The sequence below is a fragment of the Staurois parvus genome, unplaced genomic scaffold (genome assembly GCF_062004578.1).
Source record: "Staurois parvus isolate SC_StPar_1 unplaced genomic scaffold, SC_StPar_1.0 ptg000258l, whole genome shotgun sequence".
NCBI lineage: Eukaryota > Metazoa > Chordata > Amphibia > Anura > Ranidae > Staurois > Staurois parvus.
This window is the reverse complement of record NW_028318054.1, coordinates 5,691,347-5,708,564: the sequence shown is the minus strand read 5'-3', so window position 1 is coordinate 5,708,564 and position 17,218 is coordinate 5,691,347. Positions and strand designations below refer to the sequence as shown.

Genomic DNA, 17,218 nt, shown 5'->3' with positions numbered 1-17,218 from the left:
GATCAGAGACACTGACGATCAGGGACACTTGTGATCAGGGACGCTTGTGATCAGGGACACTGACGATCAGGGACACTTGTGATCAGGGACACTTGTGATCAGGGACACTTGTGATCAGAGACACTGACGATCAGGGACACTTGTGATCAGGGACACTTGTGATCAGAGACACTGACGATCAGGGACACTTGTGATCAGGGACACTTGTGATCAGGGACACTGGCGATCAGGGACACTGGCGATCAGAGACACTGGCGATCAGAGACACTGGCGATCAGGGACACTGGCGATCAGGGACACTGGCGATCAGGGACACTTGTGATCAGGGACACGGACGATCAGGGACACGGACGATCAGGGACACTGGCGATCAGGGACACTGGCGATCAGAGACACTGGCGATCAGAGACACTGACGATCAGAGACACTGGCGATCAGGGACACTGGCGATCAGGGACACTGGCGATCAGAGACACTGGCGATCAGGGACACTGGCGATCAGGGACACTTGTGATCAGGGACACGGACGATCAGGGACACGGACGATCAGGGACACTGGCGATCAGGGACACTGGCGATCAGAGACACTGGCGATCAGAGACACTGACGATCAGGGACACTGACGATCAGGGACACTGGCGATCAGAGACACTGGCGATCAGGGACACTGGCGATCAGGGACACTGGCGATCAGAGACACTGGCGATCAGGGACACTGACGATCAGGGACACTTGTGATCAGGGACACTTGTGATCAGGGACACTGACGATCAGGGACACTTGTGATCAGGGACACTGACGATCAGGGACACTTGTGATCAGGGACACTTGTGATCAGGGACACTGACTATCAGGGACACTTGTGATCAGGGACACTTGTGATCAGGGACACGGGCGATCAGAGACACGGGCGATCAGGGACACTGGCGATCAGGGACACTGGCGATCAGGGACACTGGCGATCAGGGACACTGACGATCAGGGACACTGACTATCAAGGACACTGACGATCAAGGACACTTGTGATCAGGGATGCTTGTGATCAGGGACGCTTGTGATCAGAGACACTGACGATCAGGAACGCTTGTGATCAGGGACGCTTGTGATCAGAGACACTGACGATCAGGGACACTTGTGATCAGGGACACTGGCGATCAGGGACACTGGCGATCAGAGACACTGGCGATCAGGGACACTGGCGATCAGGGACACTTGTGATCAGGGACACGGACGATCAGGGACACGGACGATCAGGGACACTGGCGATCAGGGACACTGGCGATCAGAGACACTGGCGATCAGAGACACTGACGATCAGGGACACTGACGATCAGGGACACTGGCGATCAGGGACACTGGCGATCAGAGACACTGGCGATCAGGGACACTGGCGATCAGGGACACTGACGATCAGGGACACTTGTGATCAGGGACACTGACGATCAGGGACACTTGTGATCAGGGACACTTGTGATCAGGGACACTGACGATCAGGGACACTTGTGATCAGGGACACTTGTGATCAGGGACACTGACGATCAGGGACACTTGTGATCAGGGACACTTGTGATCAGGGACACGGGCGATCAGAGACACGGGCGATCAGGGACACTGGCAATCAGGGACACTGGCGATCAGGGACACTGGTGATCAGGGACACTTGTGGTCAGGGACACTGACGATCAGGGACACTTGTGATCAGGGACACGGGCGATCAGAGACACGGGCGATCAGGGACACTGGCGATCAGGGACACTGGCAATCAGGGACACTGGCGATCAGGGACACTGACGATCAGGGACACTTATGGTCAGGGACAGTCAAGGACACTTGTGATCAGGGACAGACAATCAGGGACACTTGTGGTCAGGGACAGACAGTCAGGGACACTTGTGGTCAGGGACAGTCAGGGACACTTGTGATCAGGGACAGACAGTCAGGGACACGTGATCAGGGACACTGTGATCAGGGACAATTAGGGACACTTGCGATCAGGCTTGCTCTTGCTCAGGCTATCCGGCTCCTTCTCTCACAGACAGAACTCCGTGTGAGGAGAAGGAGCCGGAAGCCGCACCATGCGGCTTCTGTTTACATTTAGATTGTGTCCTTATTGGACACAGTTGGTCACATGGTACAGCACGATTTCATTGGTCCTGTACCATGTTACCTGATCCCCTGTATCTGAGGGACCTGGCGATCTCTGGGCACGCGCGTGCGCGGTCAAGGGGGCGGAAGCCGCACTATGCGGCTTCTATTTACATTAAGACTGTGTCCTTATTGGACACAGTCGGTCACATGGTACAGGACGGTCCTGTACCACGTCAGGTGATCGCCGGTATCCGAGGGACACGGCGATCACCGGGCTCGCGGGTGCGCGCTCTAGGAGCCGCGCACGAGCCTCGGATGCGGGCGGCCGTTTATAAACGGCCACCCGACCCTGCACTGCCACCATCCGGCCGTTTATATACAACGGCCGGTCGGGAAGTGCTTAAGAATCAATTTTCATAACACTTTTGTATACTATGTATTGAATCATGTAAACCATATGCTACGATGTTCTAATATTTAGTAATAAAGTAGATGAGATTTAAAAAAATAATAATAATGTACGTTAAAGAGGAACTACACTGCATCTGAGCTCCACAAACTAAAAATACTATTTAAATTCATGTTTTGTTATTCAACTCTAACTCACCCATCCATCTCTGTCTCCATGCTTTATTTTGCTGAGAAATCACTTTGAAAAATACCCCTATCATTTCTGGCCATGGCCATCATGGGTAAGGGCAGATGATTCATGTAGCATTTACTTCCTGGAATCCATCTGCCCTCAGCTCAGGTATGCAGGCAGGAGGGTTTGCTTACCTGAGAAAACCCCTCCTCCCCTCCTGAAGACTCCAGAGATGTGTGACATCATTTGCTTAGGCATTAAAAACAGAAAGCAATTGAAATAATATAAAAAAAAAACTTTAAAACAAGTAAATATGATATGCTTTCTTATCTTTTTACTAAGTTTTGTAGCATAAGGATTAAAAATAGTCAATGTTGACTGAGCAAGTGAAGTTCCGCTTTAAGATATAATAATCGAGATGGTTCTATTTATTCACAAAATGTTTTTTGTTTTCAAATAACAGTATTTATTACATTTTCATACAATATTTTCTTTTTTTATCCTTTCACCTTCAATCCCAAACAGTGGCTGCTACTATTATTATTATTTGTTCATTTTAATGCTATATATTGTTAACATTATAATTTATTTCACCTCATTTCATTTTATCTTACTTTATGTCCTGTACACCTATCCTGAGGAAGTGGCCATTATAGTGCCATGAAACATATTGCAGTGTTTTTTATTCCTATATGACAAATAATTACTTGCCTCTTGAAGAAACCATTTTTTAAAGTGTCACTAAAGCTTTGTTTGTTTTGGTTTTTTTTAAATAACAAACATGTTATACTTACCTGCTCTGTGCATTGGTGTTCCCCGATCCTCTTCTTTTCGGGTTCTCGCCAGCGCTCCTCGCGCCTCCCCTCCTGCCCCCAGGGAAAGCCACTTGCCTTGGGGGCACTGCAGCACATAAGACACAGAACCATAGCTCCACTCCCCTGCTTTCTTCTCATTCATTGGCTCACTTACTGTGATTGACAGCAGCAGGAGCCAATGGGGTCCCGCAGCTCTCTCAGCCAACAAAGAGGAAGAGTCCCCAGACAGAAGAGGCTGTCGAAAATGTTGCTGGATTGGAGGGGGCTCAGCTAAGGATTGGCTTTTTTATTGCAAACTGTTAGACAGGACAATTCTTTGTTTGCAGGCTAGTCAGGAAGTTGAGCTGGGAATTTTTTTGTTTTGTTTTTCAACACACGTCACCCTTCCATGTGCTCCGTGTTGCAAAGATTAGTTATAGCTTGGGGTAGTTGCCATTTATTTGTACTGTTGATATTCTGGTGCTGGGTGCACAGGACACCTTAGCTGCCATTGTGCTTTATGCTGAGTGTCCAGTGCGCCCCTGTGCCTTTAAGGAGGGGTGGGTTCCCTCCAGGCAAACCTGCCCTCAGTCTATTTTTTATTATACATGTGCTTCTACTATAGAGGCTCTCAAAATTCTAGAGTTAGAACTGCAGAAAATACTAGGGTGCTGTAAAGAGGCTCTGCAGCTCATGCATGTATTTGCAAATGTGTGCAAACTAAATCCTTTTTTTTTAATCAAACTGTTAGACAGGACAATTCGGTTGGTTGCAGGATGGTTAGTAAGTTGAGCTGGGAATTTTTCTTTTTCCTTCCATGTGCTCCTTGTTGCAAAGACTAGGGACAATTTCCATTTGTTTGTAATGAATGGGGGGGGGGATCTTAGAGGGCTGCAGGGGCCATTGCACACAGAAGGTTTTTTTATCTTCACGCATGGAATACATGAAGGTAAAAAACCTTAGAACCACCTTAAGCATCTCCTATCAATATGGATGCCTTTGCTAACCTCACCTCCAGGGTGTTTTTTGAGACTCACTAAAATGGAAATTTTTTTGAGAGACTTCACAGCGGGACACATGTAACCAGTTGTTTTGATGGGCTTAGTAAGTTCACAGCTGGCCCAGGCTAGGGGGAAAGGGTTAACTTGTGTGTGCTCCTGTCAGGGATCAGGGTGTGACCAGAAATGTGTGGACTGACACAGGGAAGTAGCAGGCTTCAGGAACACAGGCGTAGTCAGGGCTGGAGAGGTGGAATGGTCAGGCGGGCCGTAAGGGACCGTCAGGCACCGCCCGGCGGGATCTCTAGTGACCCACAGACCAGGATTCCCCAGGGCGCGGAGTCTAAGCCCCAGTCTGCCTTTTCACCAGAGCCCCTGATGGTGGGGATGGACTTGGCGCAGGACTGAGACCAGGTCGCGGCCCCTGAGTGCACCCAACTGTGGTAGAGGGGTCCGCCGAGGGTATGTACCGGGGGAAAGCCTGATGTGAAGGGGCTGGCAGGTTTGGACAGTAGTGACTGGATCCGTGCGGGATGGATGGATCGGCTGGGTAGCGTCAGGCGTAGTCAGGCAGGCCAGGTCAGCAACGTGTGGGCAGCGAGGTACCGAAGGAGCAGGCAGAGAATAGTCAGGGTCACAAGCCGGGTTCAGGAATTCACAGGCAGTGCAGTACAGAGGATCAGGCAGAGAATGGTCAAGGTCACAAGCCGGGTTCAGTAACTCACGGGCAGCACGGTACAGAGGATCAGGCAGAAGGATGGTCAGGCAAGCCAGGGGTTAAACAGGAGACGGTCAGCAGGGTCAGGAACAATGCAGAGTCGGCAACAACTCAGATAGGCAGAGGAACAGGAACACAAGATACAAGGTATAGGGGCTCATGGGAAACATACACCAAGGCCCTGATCACAGGCCTGGTCATTCCTTAACTACACCTCCTGCAATCAGCCCCAGGTGTTGGCTGACTGCAGGAGTAAGCTTCTGGCTGCTGAGAGCACCCGCTGGTCAACCCTGGTACTGCAGCCCACACGGCAGGTGAGTCCCACCACCAGTGCTGAGTCCGTTCCCGGGCTTTTGGGTTTCAGCCAGCCCACCTGTGATATAAAAAGAGAGAAGGCTGAGGTCCAGAGGCTTGTATTCCACTGAAGACACCAGGGTTTCCGAAGGACAGCCTGCAAAGGAGGCTACCTGCATGGACTATCACTTCATAGAGGTATGCCTGGGAAGCCACACAACTGTAGTTAGGATTAGGGAATGGACTTGTTCATTTTGGACTGTAATGTTGAAGTTGCTTCAGTAAAGTTACATTAACATAGTTTGGATGTTTTAATTCATATATGAGGTTATAGAAATATACTGTATGGACGGCACTATTTTATGACACATTTTCAGAGGAACCCTGTATTTTTACTGTGCACGGTGAATGCTCATCTCTGAAGATGGGGAACTGTCTTCATGTTAGATTTTTTACATGACTGCAGTCTCCTCCTGATCCCAGGCATTTATGAGCGTGCTTTGTATGATAAGGTACCCCCCCCGTGCAGGGCGAATATGATCCCGCCCACACACAGCCAGCAAAAAATAATCTAACAGAGGTTATAACCCTTTCCTCCAAAAACACTTTGGCTTAACCTCACTTTAAATTTAGTTTAATGTTTTCCAAAACAAGTCTGGAGCAGTATACAAGGTCCAAATCCCAATGACTGTTACTGTTGATGACTTTAAAAGCATATTTATGTTCTAATTTACCTGCTTGCAGTGTCACGGTGACAACCACAGCTACAAAAGCCAATCTTCTGATACTGTAATAATGCCACAAAAGAGACCCACAGGCTATGCTAGTGTAATAAATTAATATATGTTCTGTTTAGTTTGTTTTCAAATATGTATTATGCACCAAGAAAAACAGCACTATCACATGAAAAAAAAAAAAAATTATATATATATGTCAAAATATGCAAAGTTTTGACAAACCAATATAGTGATGTGAAAAGCTAATACATCTGTCTTTTTTGTTTATTCCAGTTGACCATAGTCGTGTGAAACTCTCTATGATAACATCAGATGAAGAATCAGATTTTATCAATGCGAATTTTATCAAGGTACACCTTCCAATATACTAGCTCTCGAAAGCAGGACTGAAAATACATATACAGTATATATATACATACATATAAACATATAAATACACTCACTCACAGGCAATTTTATTGGATACACCTTGCTAGTGCTAAGAAAATATCCCCCACACCATTACACCACCACCACCAGCCTGAACTGTTGATACAAGGCCGGATGGATCCATGCTTTCATGTTGCTTACACCAAATCCTGACCATACCATCTGAATGTCACAGCAATCAGTCTGCCCATTCTCCTCTGACCTCTGATATCAACAAGGCATTTTCATCCACACAACTGCTGTTTACTTAATATTTTCTCTTTTCCGGACCATTCTCTGTAAACCCTAGAGATGGTTGTGTGTGAAAATCCCAGTAGATCAGCAGTTTTTGAAATACTGAACCCAGCCCTTCTGGCACCAACAATCATGTCACGTTCAAAGTCACTTAAATCCCCTTTCTTCCCCATTCTGATACTCAGTTTGAACTTCAGGAAGTCGTATTCATCACGTCTACATGTCTAAATGCATTGAGCTGCTGCCATGTGATAGGCTGATTAGCAACTTGTGTTACCAAGAAATTGAACAGGTGTACCCAATAAAGTGGCCAGTGAGTGTATATATTCTGTGTAAATATATATATATATATATATATATATATATATATATTTATATATGTATAAAATCTGTAGGGCTCACACTATAGCAAAGTAAAACATCAATGTAAACAAGAAGGGATTTTTTTTCTACGTGCAATTTGCTGTGTTGGAAAGCAAAAGGCATAACAACACTTCCTCTGTGAACAAACCATTTACATATACTATATCTAATTTTTTTAAGGTTTAGGTGGAGTGGGGAATGGTTACAATGTACACTAGCAATTACTATCTCTGATTTTCTCAGTTTTTGGTCCATAAAATATGCAAATTAAAGTTTATTTTTTGTTTATTTATATTTGCTATATAATTACTGAATAATATCTGTTGATCCTACTAGCTCATAACTTTATGTACACTCTACCTTTGCTGACATCTCAAGCAGTGTTGTCAATCCTGGCTAGTTCACTACTGTGATCTACAGAACACCTCCCTATGTTATTCAGATAGTAGAGGGGAGGTGTTCCATAGTCCAAATCAGAAGTGAGCATCCTAGGATGACAAGGCTGCCACTGAAATAAAGGACAAAACCATGAAAAAATGTATGCAGCTGTTAAAGTTACTATCTATCTATCTATCTATCTATCTATCTATCTATCTATCTATCTATCTGTCTATCCATCCATCCATCCATCCATCCATCCATCTATCTATCTATCTATCTATCTATCTATCTATCTATCTATCTATCTCCTAGATTGTAAGCTCCGAGGAGCAGGGCCCTCCTTTCCCTCTTGTATTGAACTGTATTGTTGCTGTATTGTCTCCAGTTATATTGTAAAGCGATGAGCAAACTGTTGGGGCTATATAAATCCTGTATAATAATAATTATTATCTATCTATCTATCTATCTATCTATCTATCTATCTATCTATCTATCTATCTGTCTGTCTATCAGGGGCGGACTGACCATTTGGAAACTCAGGCACTGCCCGAGGGCCTGGGGTCAGTAGGGGCCCCATGAGATGTCCCTGGTACCTTTTTCATAGGCTTTTTTGAGTTTGGGCAAGGACACAGGGGCCCCATGATCCCCTATTGCCCTGGGGTCCCATGAGTTGTCAGTCCACCCCTGCTGTCTATCTATCTATAATACTGCAATATATTACATTTTTGTTCTTGTGTTTAGATACACTTTAAATTGCTTTTATTTATTTATTTTGGTTTTGTATTTGCTGGGTTTTTTTTGTTTTGTTTTTTGGTCTATGTCCCATTGGAGAGATTTCCATTCATTTATATTTTTTTGGAATCACATCAGGTAGTGAGCAGAACCCTTTCCTCTCAGACAGCTGTCACTGAAACAGACTTTCCTAATTGGAAGATTTAGTCTCTGTTTTTTGGATTTCCCATCACTTTCTCACCTGGTTACAATGGTCACCAGAACAAATATAAATTGTAAATTTCCCTAGCAGGGACACGTAAGCAGTAGTAGACTCTGACAGGGTTTTGACACTCCTCTTTTCAAAATCAAAATAAAAGTTTTAGTTTTAGATACACTTTATAGCAGTTGCAAACCCAAAAACAAACACCACAATAAAGCCTTCACTGACTTTAACAATGAGTGCCTTTCTTTTAATTTTCAAACTTTCACTTTTGGTGCATATACCTGGTAAACCTGCCAATGGCTTCTTCTTCCCTATGGGAAAATGGCAAAAAAGGGCAAATCTATGGCTTACTGTCACCTACCTAGTGTGAGGCCAAGAGGGCTTGCCTTGCGGCTAAGTGCCAAGCACCCCTGAAGCTGAGAACAGGGAGTGCCAGGCTCAAAGAAGCATGGGTGCCAATTAGGTAGATCTGCTGGAAGCTGCTTGCACCACAATCAACTGGATGACTGTCAGCTGGTCTGTCAGGACAGATGGCAGGACCTAAGTTGACCCTGGCAAGGTAGCGGAGCCAGGACAGCAACCACAGGCAAGGTGGCACCCCAGGAATGAGCAGAATCAGGCTGACAGAAACAGACTGAAGAACGTAGTCAGAATAGCAGCTGAAGTCATACACAGCAAAGCAAGCCAGGGAGAAGTCAGGAGCTTGGTCAGCAACAGAGCTGAGGACATCCATAGGGATCCAGTGGAGGAAGCAGAAGAGTAGTCAGGAGCGAGCCAGAGTCATGCATGATACAACAAGAGAAACAGAGTCCTTAGAGCAAGCCAGGGTCAAAACCAGGGATCAGGCAGAAGGGAAATTCAGAGGCAAGTCAGGTTGGTAACAGGTAATCCACACAGGAAACACTGGAGCAAAGAGTACTGGAAGCTGAAGATCATCCAACAAAGTCTGAGTGCAGCTACTGTCCTTATATAGAGCGTTTGGCGCCAGTTCTGGCAGCAGGTGTCCGTGAACATGTGCCAATGGAATTTTCGTGCACATGCACGCATTTCTGTGCAAACTAGCATGGTCAAGTAACGTATTGGCAACTATGCTGGGTCTTTTCCTCAGCACAGGGAGAATGTCACCAGCACACCGAGAATCACCCATATGGCTCCAAAAGTTTTAATAAACGATCGCATATTTACAGCAAGGCAATGTTTCGGAGTCTCGCAAGACCCCTTCATCAGGCATGTGACATGCACATTTACATTTTTATTCTGCTGCCTCCTTTTCAGCACATGCTCATTTTTGTTCCGCATAGCACCCTGGACACTTTGCCTCATCAGACTTCCAGCTGCCTATGTCACATACAGCACTGTCTGACAGGGTGAATAATGGTATTAATTGAAAGCTGTTCCTATAGACAGCCCTGCTGTCATTGCCGTTGACAGCAGGGTAGACTGTAGAAGGGTTTACTGGAGATGTTGGGGGGATGTGATGCAACCATCTGTGTCAAACAGAGCCCAAAAAACTGAGGTGGTCACATGACTTGTTTGATGGCCATTGGCTCCACAACCTTGCCCTCATTTCTGTTATGACGTTTTGGTCTTCCTTTGCATGCCCCAGTGACGCACTGTGGTTTGGTCCAGACCACTGCCTGGGCCATGCTGTGCAAAGAAACGAAAGGAGGTTACATGACCTGAAAGAAAAGAAGCAAATGAAAATGTAAAAACCTTTTTTTTTTTTTTTTTTTTTTAAAAGTGATTCTAAAGTTTTGTTTTTTTTAAATAACAAACATGTCTATACTTACTGCAGTGGTTTTGCACAGAGCAGCCCGGATCGGGTCCCCCGCCGGCTCTTCTGGTCCCTCATTCTTGTTGGGTGCCCCCACAGCAAGCAGCTTGCTACGGGTTTACCCCCTGCTCCATGTATCCATTCACACAGGGAGCTGTGTCTCTGCCCCGCCCCCTCTCTTTTCATTGGCTCACTGGCTGTGATTGACGCTTCTGTCTCAGCCAATGAAGAAAGGAAGTCCCGGGATAGGTGAGACTCCATTGCACATCACTGGATCAGGAAGGGGCTTAGGTACGTATTAGGGAGGGCTGGGGGGGATGCTGCACAGAGAAGGGTTATTTTTTACCTTTATGCATAGAATGCTTAAAGGTAAAAAACCTTGCACCTTAAGAACCACTTTAACTGCTTGTTAATTTTTTAGGTGGAAATGCCCTACCTATATTTGTGCAACATTATTCAAGTTTAATAAACCAGAATTCCACCCTACCACGGTCCAGCGGTCTTGTAAATGGTCTGTTCCTGATATCAGCATGCTCACTGATCCTCCCTGCACAAGACCATTCCTTTTGTCTCCTGTCTCCCCGACCCAACCGCTTTTCTGCCGCCCTATAGCAGATATACTGCTACAGGGCGTCAGGGGTGCACAAAAATCACATATATATATACATGATTTTGCATTGCCGTGCATGCACCCTACCCGCGCCGCCATTCATTGGCGCAGCTGTCTATCACCACGCCCTCCGACGGGGAGGACTGTTTTGTTTACTAACAGTCCTCCTCCCTGTCAGCTCCGGCACACTGCTCAGGCACACTGCTCTGGATGGTTGTGCACAACACAGCCATCCAGAGCAGTGTGATTACAGTGAAGCACACAGACACCGCTCCCTGCACACAGTTAACCCTTTGATCTCACCACATGTTAACCCCTTCCTGCCGAGTGCTATTAGTACAGAGTCAGTGGGGTTTTTTTTAGCACTGATCACTGTATTGGTGTCACTGAGGATGTCAGTGACACCAAGTCATTTTGTCCCAGTGTCAGAATGTCCGCCGCAGTCCCGCTATAAGTCGCTGATTGCCGCCATTACTAGTAAAAAAAAAGGATCTATACCGCATTTTTAAACGCTAGAACTGTCACGTAAACCAATTAATTTACATGTATTGGGATTTTTTTTTAGCAAAGACATGTAGCAGAATACATTTTGGCCTAAATTTTTGAAGAAATTAGACTTTTTAAATTTTTTTACTTGACATGTTTAATAGCAAAAAATCTAAAATATTCTTTTTTTCTCAAAATTGTCGGTCTTTTTTTTTTAGAGCGCAAAAAAAAAAAAAAAAGGGAAAGGCGACCAAATACCACCAAAAGAAAGCTCAATTCGTGGGGAAAAAAGGGACATAAATTTCATTTGGGTGCAGCATTGCATGACCGCACAATTGTCAGTTAAAATAACCCAGTGCCATAACGCAAAAAAATGGCCTGGTCAGTAGCAGGGGTAAATCCTCAGGAGGGCAATTGACGCTTTCTGCAAGTCATATTTACATAAGACAAAGCTAACTGAACTCTGCCCAACCTCCTCCTGCAGCAATAAATCAACTATTTATTTTTTATATCTTTACTTTCAGTTTACATGCATTCATGAGCGTTGCATTGAAATGCACGCAGGTTGCATTTTGATGCAATGCACATTGTGTTGTAAATGAGGCACAGACATCCATTGTTTTCTATATGTCCTTGCAGTGACCTGTGTTGATCCTGTGTGGAAAAATGGTGTGAACAAGCCTTTAGGCAAAGTACTGCAAAGACCCCAAACTGTCATGGTCAGGGGTCAGGCTTGGAGACCAGAAGCTGTATCAGTAGAGAGGCTCCCCCCAACCAGCTGGATAAGTGCAGCAGCAGCAGGTCACCCTTGCGAATGACACGGGCTCGCCCGAGATGCGGAGCCTAAACACTAACCAGTGTTCACCAGAGGTCCTGAGGGTGGAGATTGGTTTTGCTGCGTATTAGTATAGGTCGCAGTCCTCAGCATTGCCCTGCCAGAAGGTGAGCAGGCTGGGGTCAAGTAGCAGATACAGCAGAGAGGGATCAAGCAGAAGTGTAGCCAGTAAAGAAGCTAAAAGGGTCAGTAACAAGTTGTCACATTTTGGGATCAAGCACAAGTATAGTTGGGGAACAAGCCAAAGGTCGATAACGAGTGATAGATATGGACAGCAGCAGGAGTGACAAGAGCAAGATATTGGCTGGAGAGAGCACAGTAATCTGGAAAATAGGAAGTGCAAAAGCATAGCTAAAAGTTCATGGGAGAAGCAAAGGGTTCAAGGTTCAAGAGAAACAAGGTTTAAGGCAAGATCATTCAAGGAGCTGTCCAGCATCCCGAGTGACTCAGCAAGAACAGAGATTGCTAGACACAGCAGAATTTGAAGGTTCAAACCCAGGTCCTGACACAAACAAACCATTCCACATGATGTACTTCAATCCAACAGAAACCCCTCTCTCCCTTCCAAAAAGCCCACACACCTGTTAAAAAGTAATTTATAAACCAGGATAGGCACTACTGAAGCTTCTAAAATAAGTCATAGGGCACATAATGTATTTAAAGAGTGCCAGATTAAACCAAATGTCTACTGTACATTTACATGAGTCTTTGCATATGTGCAAATATATTGTAGTAATTTGTTTTTTACATGAGCTCTGCCAAATATAAATATGTAAATAAGTCCATGGTGTCATCCTTACAGGCACAATGATTAGTTTCATGTCAGTGAATGAAATCTAAATATATATTTTCGGAAATAATATTTGCAGAATTGTACCTACTGCTGTTTGATTAAAGCCGACTCAGACATGAGCAGCTGCAGTGAGTCCATCACTTGAGTAGGAAATGACCAATCTGGAAGTGTTTTATAAACAGTTGCTACTTTCTGTTGATTCTCAATTTATTGCAGGGTGTGTATTGTCCTCGGGCATATATAGCCACTCAAGGTCCCCTACCAAGTACAGTTTTGGACTTTTGGAGGATGATCTGGGAATACAATGTCGGGGTAAGATATTCCTTCTCATGTTAGTAAAAAATATAAAGCTGCTGGATGTTTGGCAACTTAGCTCAGTAATGCACATGAGCAAATAATAATTATTGTCAGATTTTAAGTTAAAAGTAGCCTGTGTGCCTAAACTTTAGGAGCGGTGATAGCTGACTTGGTTATCAAATGTTCAAGCAATGGATCTGCCATCTAAATTTGTTGTATCTGCCTGTTTGAAGCATTTTTTTGAACATCGTCATTTTTGCTCCTTGGATGGAAGCTGAACATCATATATAGTATTCTTTTTTTCTTCTGCTACTATATATGGCAGCTCCCTGTCAACAGTTGTTAACGAAACAGCTGCTGCCAGCACCTGCTGTACCCCTAGCAACCAATGACTTAACGCAGCCCCATTTATATAAACACATAAAAATAAGTAAAACAGTTTTTTTTTTAAATCCAGAGTACAATTATGATGATCTTATCCCATTGATCAGCTGATTCTCAAAATGGGGCTACAGCTGAAGTATAGTGTGAGAACAGCGTGACCATCACTTCACCCAATACAGAGATATCAGTCTTAAGGATTGTGTTAATGGACTTTGGTCTGGGCCAGAACCTCATACAAGTCAATAGAAGTGCAAAAACAGCTTGAAACAGGTCAGAAGGTTATAACCTGCAGGTCAAATGCACCTGTCAGTGAAATCGGAATAAACTCAGACATGTCTTAAAATGATGACAAATGCAAGTAAAACACACCTAAAAGCAAGCTGTGTTGTCCATGGACTCTAAACCTTAAGACCTCTTTCACATTAGTGAAGGTGGACTGCTTTTTAAAGGACAGTGAAAGGAGGTTTTCAGTCATCCTGGAGGTGATGCTGCTGCTTCCTGATGCAAGTTTTTTTTTCATTTCCAAATTGCAGTTTTGCATTGCGGGACCCTGCTACGGCTGTGAGAAAAGTGTGGCCCCTTTCATTTACAGGGGAGAGTTTGATAGGCAGTACTACCTGTGAATACCGGCATGTAGCTTTAAAATCTTTGCACCATCATGCAAAGCATTGTGGCAATGTGTACTCCTCCTGAGTGGCACCATGTCCGCTTGTAGATAGGTGTTTTGGGGACACTAAAAACATGATCAGTTGTTTTTACTGCCCCTGGCTGCCCATATGGATGTAGCCTAACATTGATGCTGCAGAATATTCCTGATCCTGAAACTGTGTTTTATATCATCTTTCCCATGCAGATTATTGTAATGGCCTGTATGGAGTTTGAAATGGGAAAGGTGAGTATATTTCTTTGAACATTGCAGACAGAAATTGGTATTTTCTTTATTTTTTTATCTGTATGTTGCAATGTGCTGCAGTGTTAAAACTCCTGCTTGGCTGCACTGGGTTCCAATTTCGCAAGGCACAGTCTGCATGGAGTATTTGTTGTTCCACTTTCTTTCCAGCTTTATAATAGGTTAACTGGTCCTGTGTTTTCACATTTATGACAAGAAAAGTGGGGTAGAGACTGATAAGTGCCTCATATCTCTGAGTTACATATAGTGTTTCATGTCATGGAACACGTCTATCTCTGTATTACAGTGCCACATACAGTGAAGGAAATAAGTATTTGATCTCTTGCTGATTTTGAATGTTTGCCCACGCACAAAGAAATGATCAGTCTAAAAATCGAATGGTAGGTGTATTGTAACACTGAGAGACAGAATAGCAGCAAAAAATTCAAAAGAAATGCATGTCTAACAAATTATGCACTGATTTACATGTTCATGAGGGAAATAACTATTTGATTCCCTTCACAAAACATGACTTAGTACTTGGTGGCAAATCCCTTGTTGGCAATCACAGAGGTCAGATGTTTCCTGTAGTTGGCCACCAGGTTTGCACACATCTCAGGAGGGATTTTGGCCAACTCCTCTTGGCAGATTCTCTCCAAGTCATTAAGGGTTCATGACTGACATTCGTCAACTCAAATTTTCTGCTCCCTCCACAAATTTTCAATCGGATTAAGGTCTGGAGACTGGTTAGGCCACTCCAGGACCTTGATGTGCTTCTTCTTGAGCCACTCCTTTGTTGCCTTGGCCGTGTGTTTTGGGTCATTGTCATACACCCATCCACGACCCATTTTCAATGCCCTGGCTGAGGGAAGAAGGTTTTCACCCAAGATTTGACAGTACATTGCCCCGTCCATTGTCCCTTTGATGCGGTGCAGTTGTCCTGTCCCCTTAGCAGAAAAATTCCCCCAAAGCAGAATGTTCCACCACCATGTTTGACAGTTGGGATGGGGTTCTTGGGGTCATAGGCAGCATTCCTCCTCCTCAGAACACTGCGAATGAGTTGATGCCAAAGAGCTCTATTTTGGTCTCATCTGACCACAACACTTTCAACCAGTCCTCCTCTGCATCATTCAGATGTTCAGTGGAAAACTTCAGACAGGCCTGGACATGTGCTTTTTTGAGCAGAGGGACCTTGAGGGCACTGCAGGATTTCAATTCTTGTTGGCATATCAATTGTTTTCTTGGTGACTGGTCCCAGCTGCCTGGAGATCATTGACAAGATCATCACGTGTAGTTCTGGGATGATTCCTCACTGTTCTCATGATCATTGACACTCCATGAGGTGAGATCTTGCATGGTGCACCAAACCTAGGGAGACTGACAGTTGTTTTGTGTTTCTTCCATTTGCGAATGATTGCACCAACTGTTGTCAACTTCTCCCCAAGCTGCTTGGCGATAGTTTGGTAGCCCAGTCCAGCCTTGTGTAGGTCTACAATCTTGTCCCTGACATCCTTGGACAGCTCTTTGGTCTTTGCCATGGAGGAGAGTTTGGATTCTGATTGTTTGATTGCTCCTGTGGACAGGTGTCTTTTATACAAGTAACAAAATGAGATTAGCAGCACACCTTTACGAGACTGCTTCTAATCTCAGCTTGTTATCGGTATGAAAGACACCTGGTAGCCAGAAATCCTGCTGAATAATAGGGGATCAAATACCTATTTCCCTCATGAACATGCAAATCAGTGCATCATTTGTTAGACATGCATTTCTTTTGAACATTTTGTTGCTTTTCTGTCTCTCAGTGTTACAATACACCTACCATTCGATTTTCATACTGATCATTTCCTCTATAACACAGAGTGCCTCATACCTCCTTTACATGCTTTGCCTCATATCTCTGTAATGCTGCACCTCATTTCACTCATTACAAATAGTGCCTCTCTCTTTTGTGTCTCGAGCTGTGAATGTAGAGTTTCATAAGAATGTATGATATTGATAGACCACACATATTACAATCTGACTGCATATTCTACTATGGTTAGGTATTGTAAATTTTTTATCTTGTGTTAGGATGAGCGGGTCAATTACAGCTTGATTCTAGAGTCTGTATGCAATCTTCCTTAGACTTAATAACATCAACATACTGCAAGGCCTACCTCAACAATTTATCTTCAGCTTGCCAGATCCTATAATTATTGCTAAACCTAAAGGAGATTATAAAATCAAACTGAAACATCTGTATTTACCGTAGCTTTAAAATCTGCTTGGGTCCTAACTTCTCCACCCAACGTATTAATCTACGTCACTCAAATCTTATAGCTGCGCTGGATTTTTGGTGAGCCCACACAGATATCTGTACAATTCTTAGTTGATTTACCAACTGGCTTGTAACATGTATAACCAGTTGGACATCACCACAATTACTACAGTCAGGCCTAAATTCCAACTAAAAATAATTTTATATATATACAGTGCTCAGCATAAATGAGTACACTCCTTTTGAAAAGTAAGATTTTAATCAGTATCTCAAGAACAATTTCCAAAATTTTGACAAAACTGAGATTTATAGAACCTTTGTTTAGCACATTACATGA

General features: G+C 44.2%; 1 protein-coding gene across 1 annotated transcript in view; it reads left to right on the top strand.

The window, feature by feature from the left end:
• The window catches only part of PTPN22 (protein tyrosine phosphatase non-receptor type 22), a 172,035-nt gene that overhangs the window by 80,858 nt on the left and 73,959 nt on the right, over positions 1-17,218 (top strand). The window contains exons 3-5 of the mRNA XM_089681073.1: positions 6,486-6,562; positions 13,271-13,366; positions 14,589-14,627. Of these exons, the coding sequence (XP_089537199.1) occupies positions 6,486-6,562; positions 13,271-13,366; positions 14,589-14,627 (212 nt within the window). The remainder of the gene's footprint in view (positions 1-6,485; positions 6,563-13,270; positions 13,367-14,588; positions 14,628-17,218) is intronic.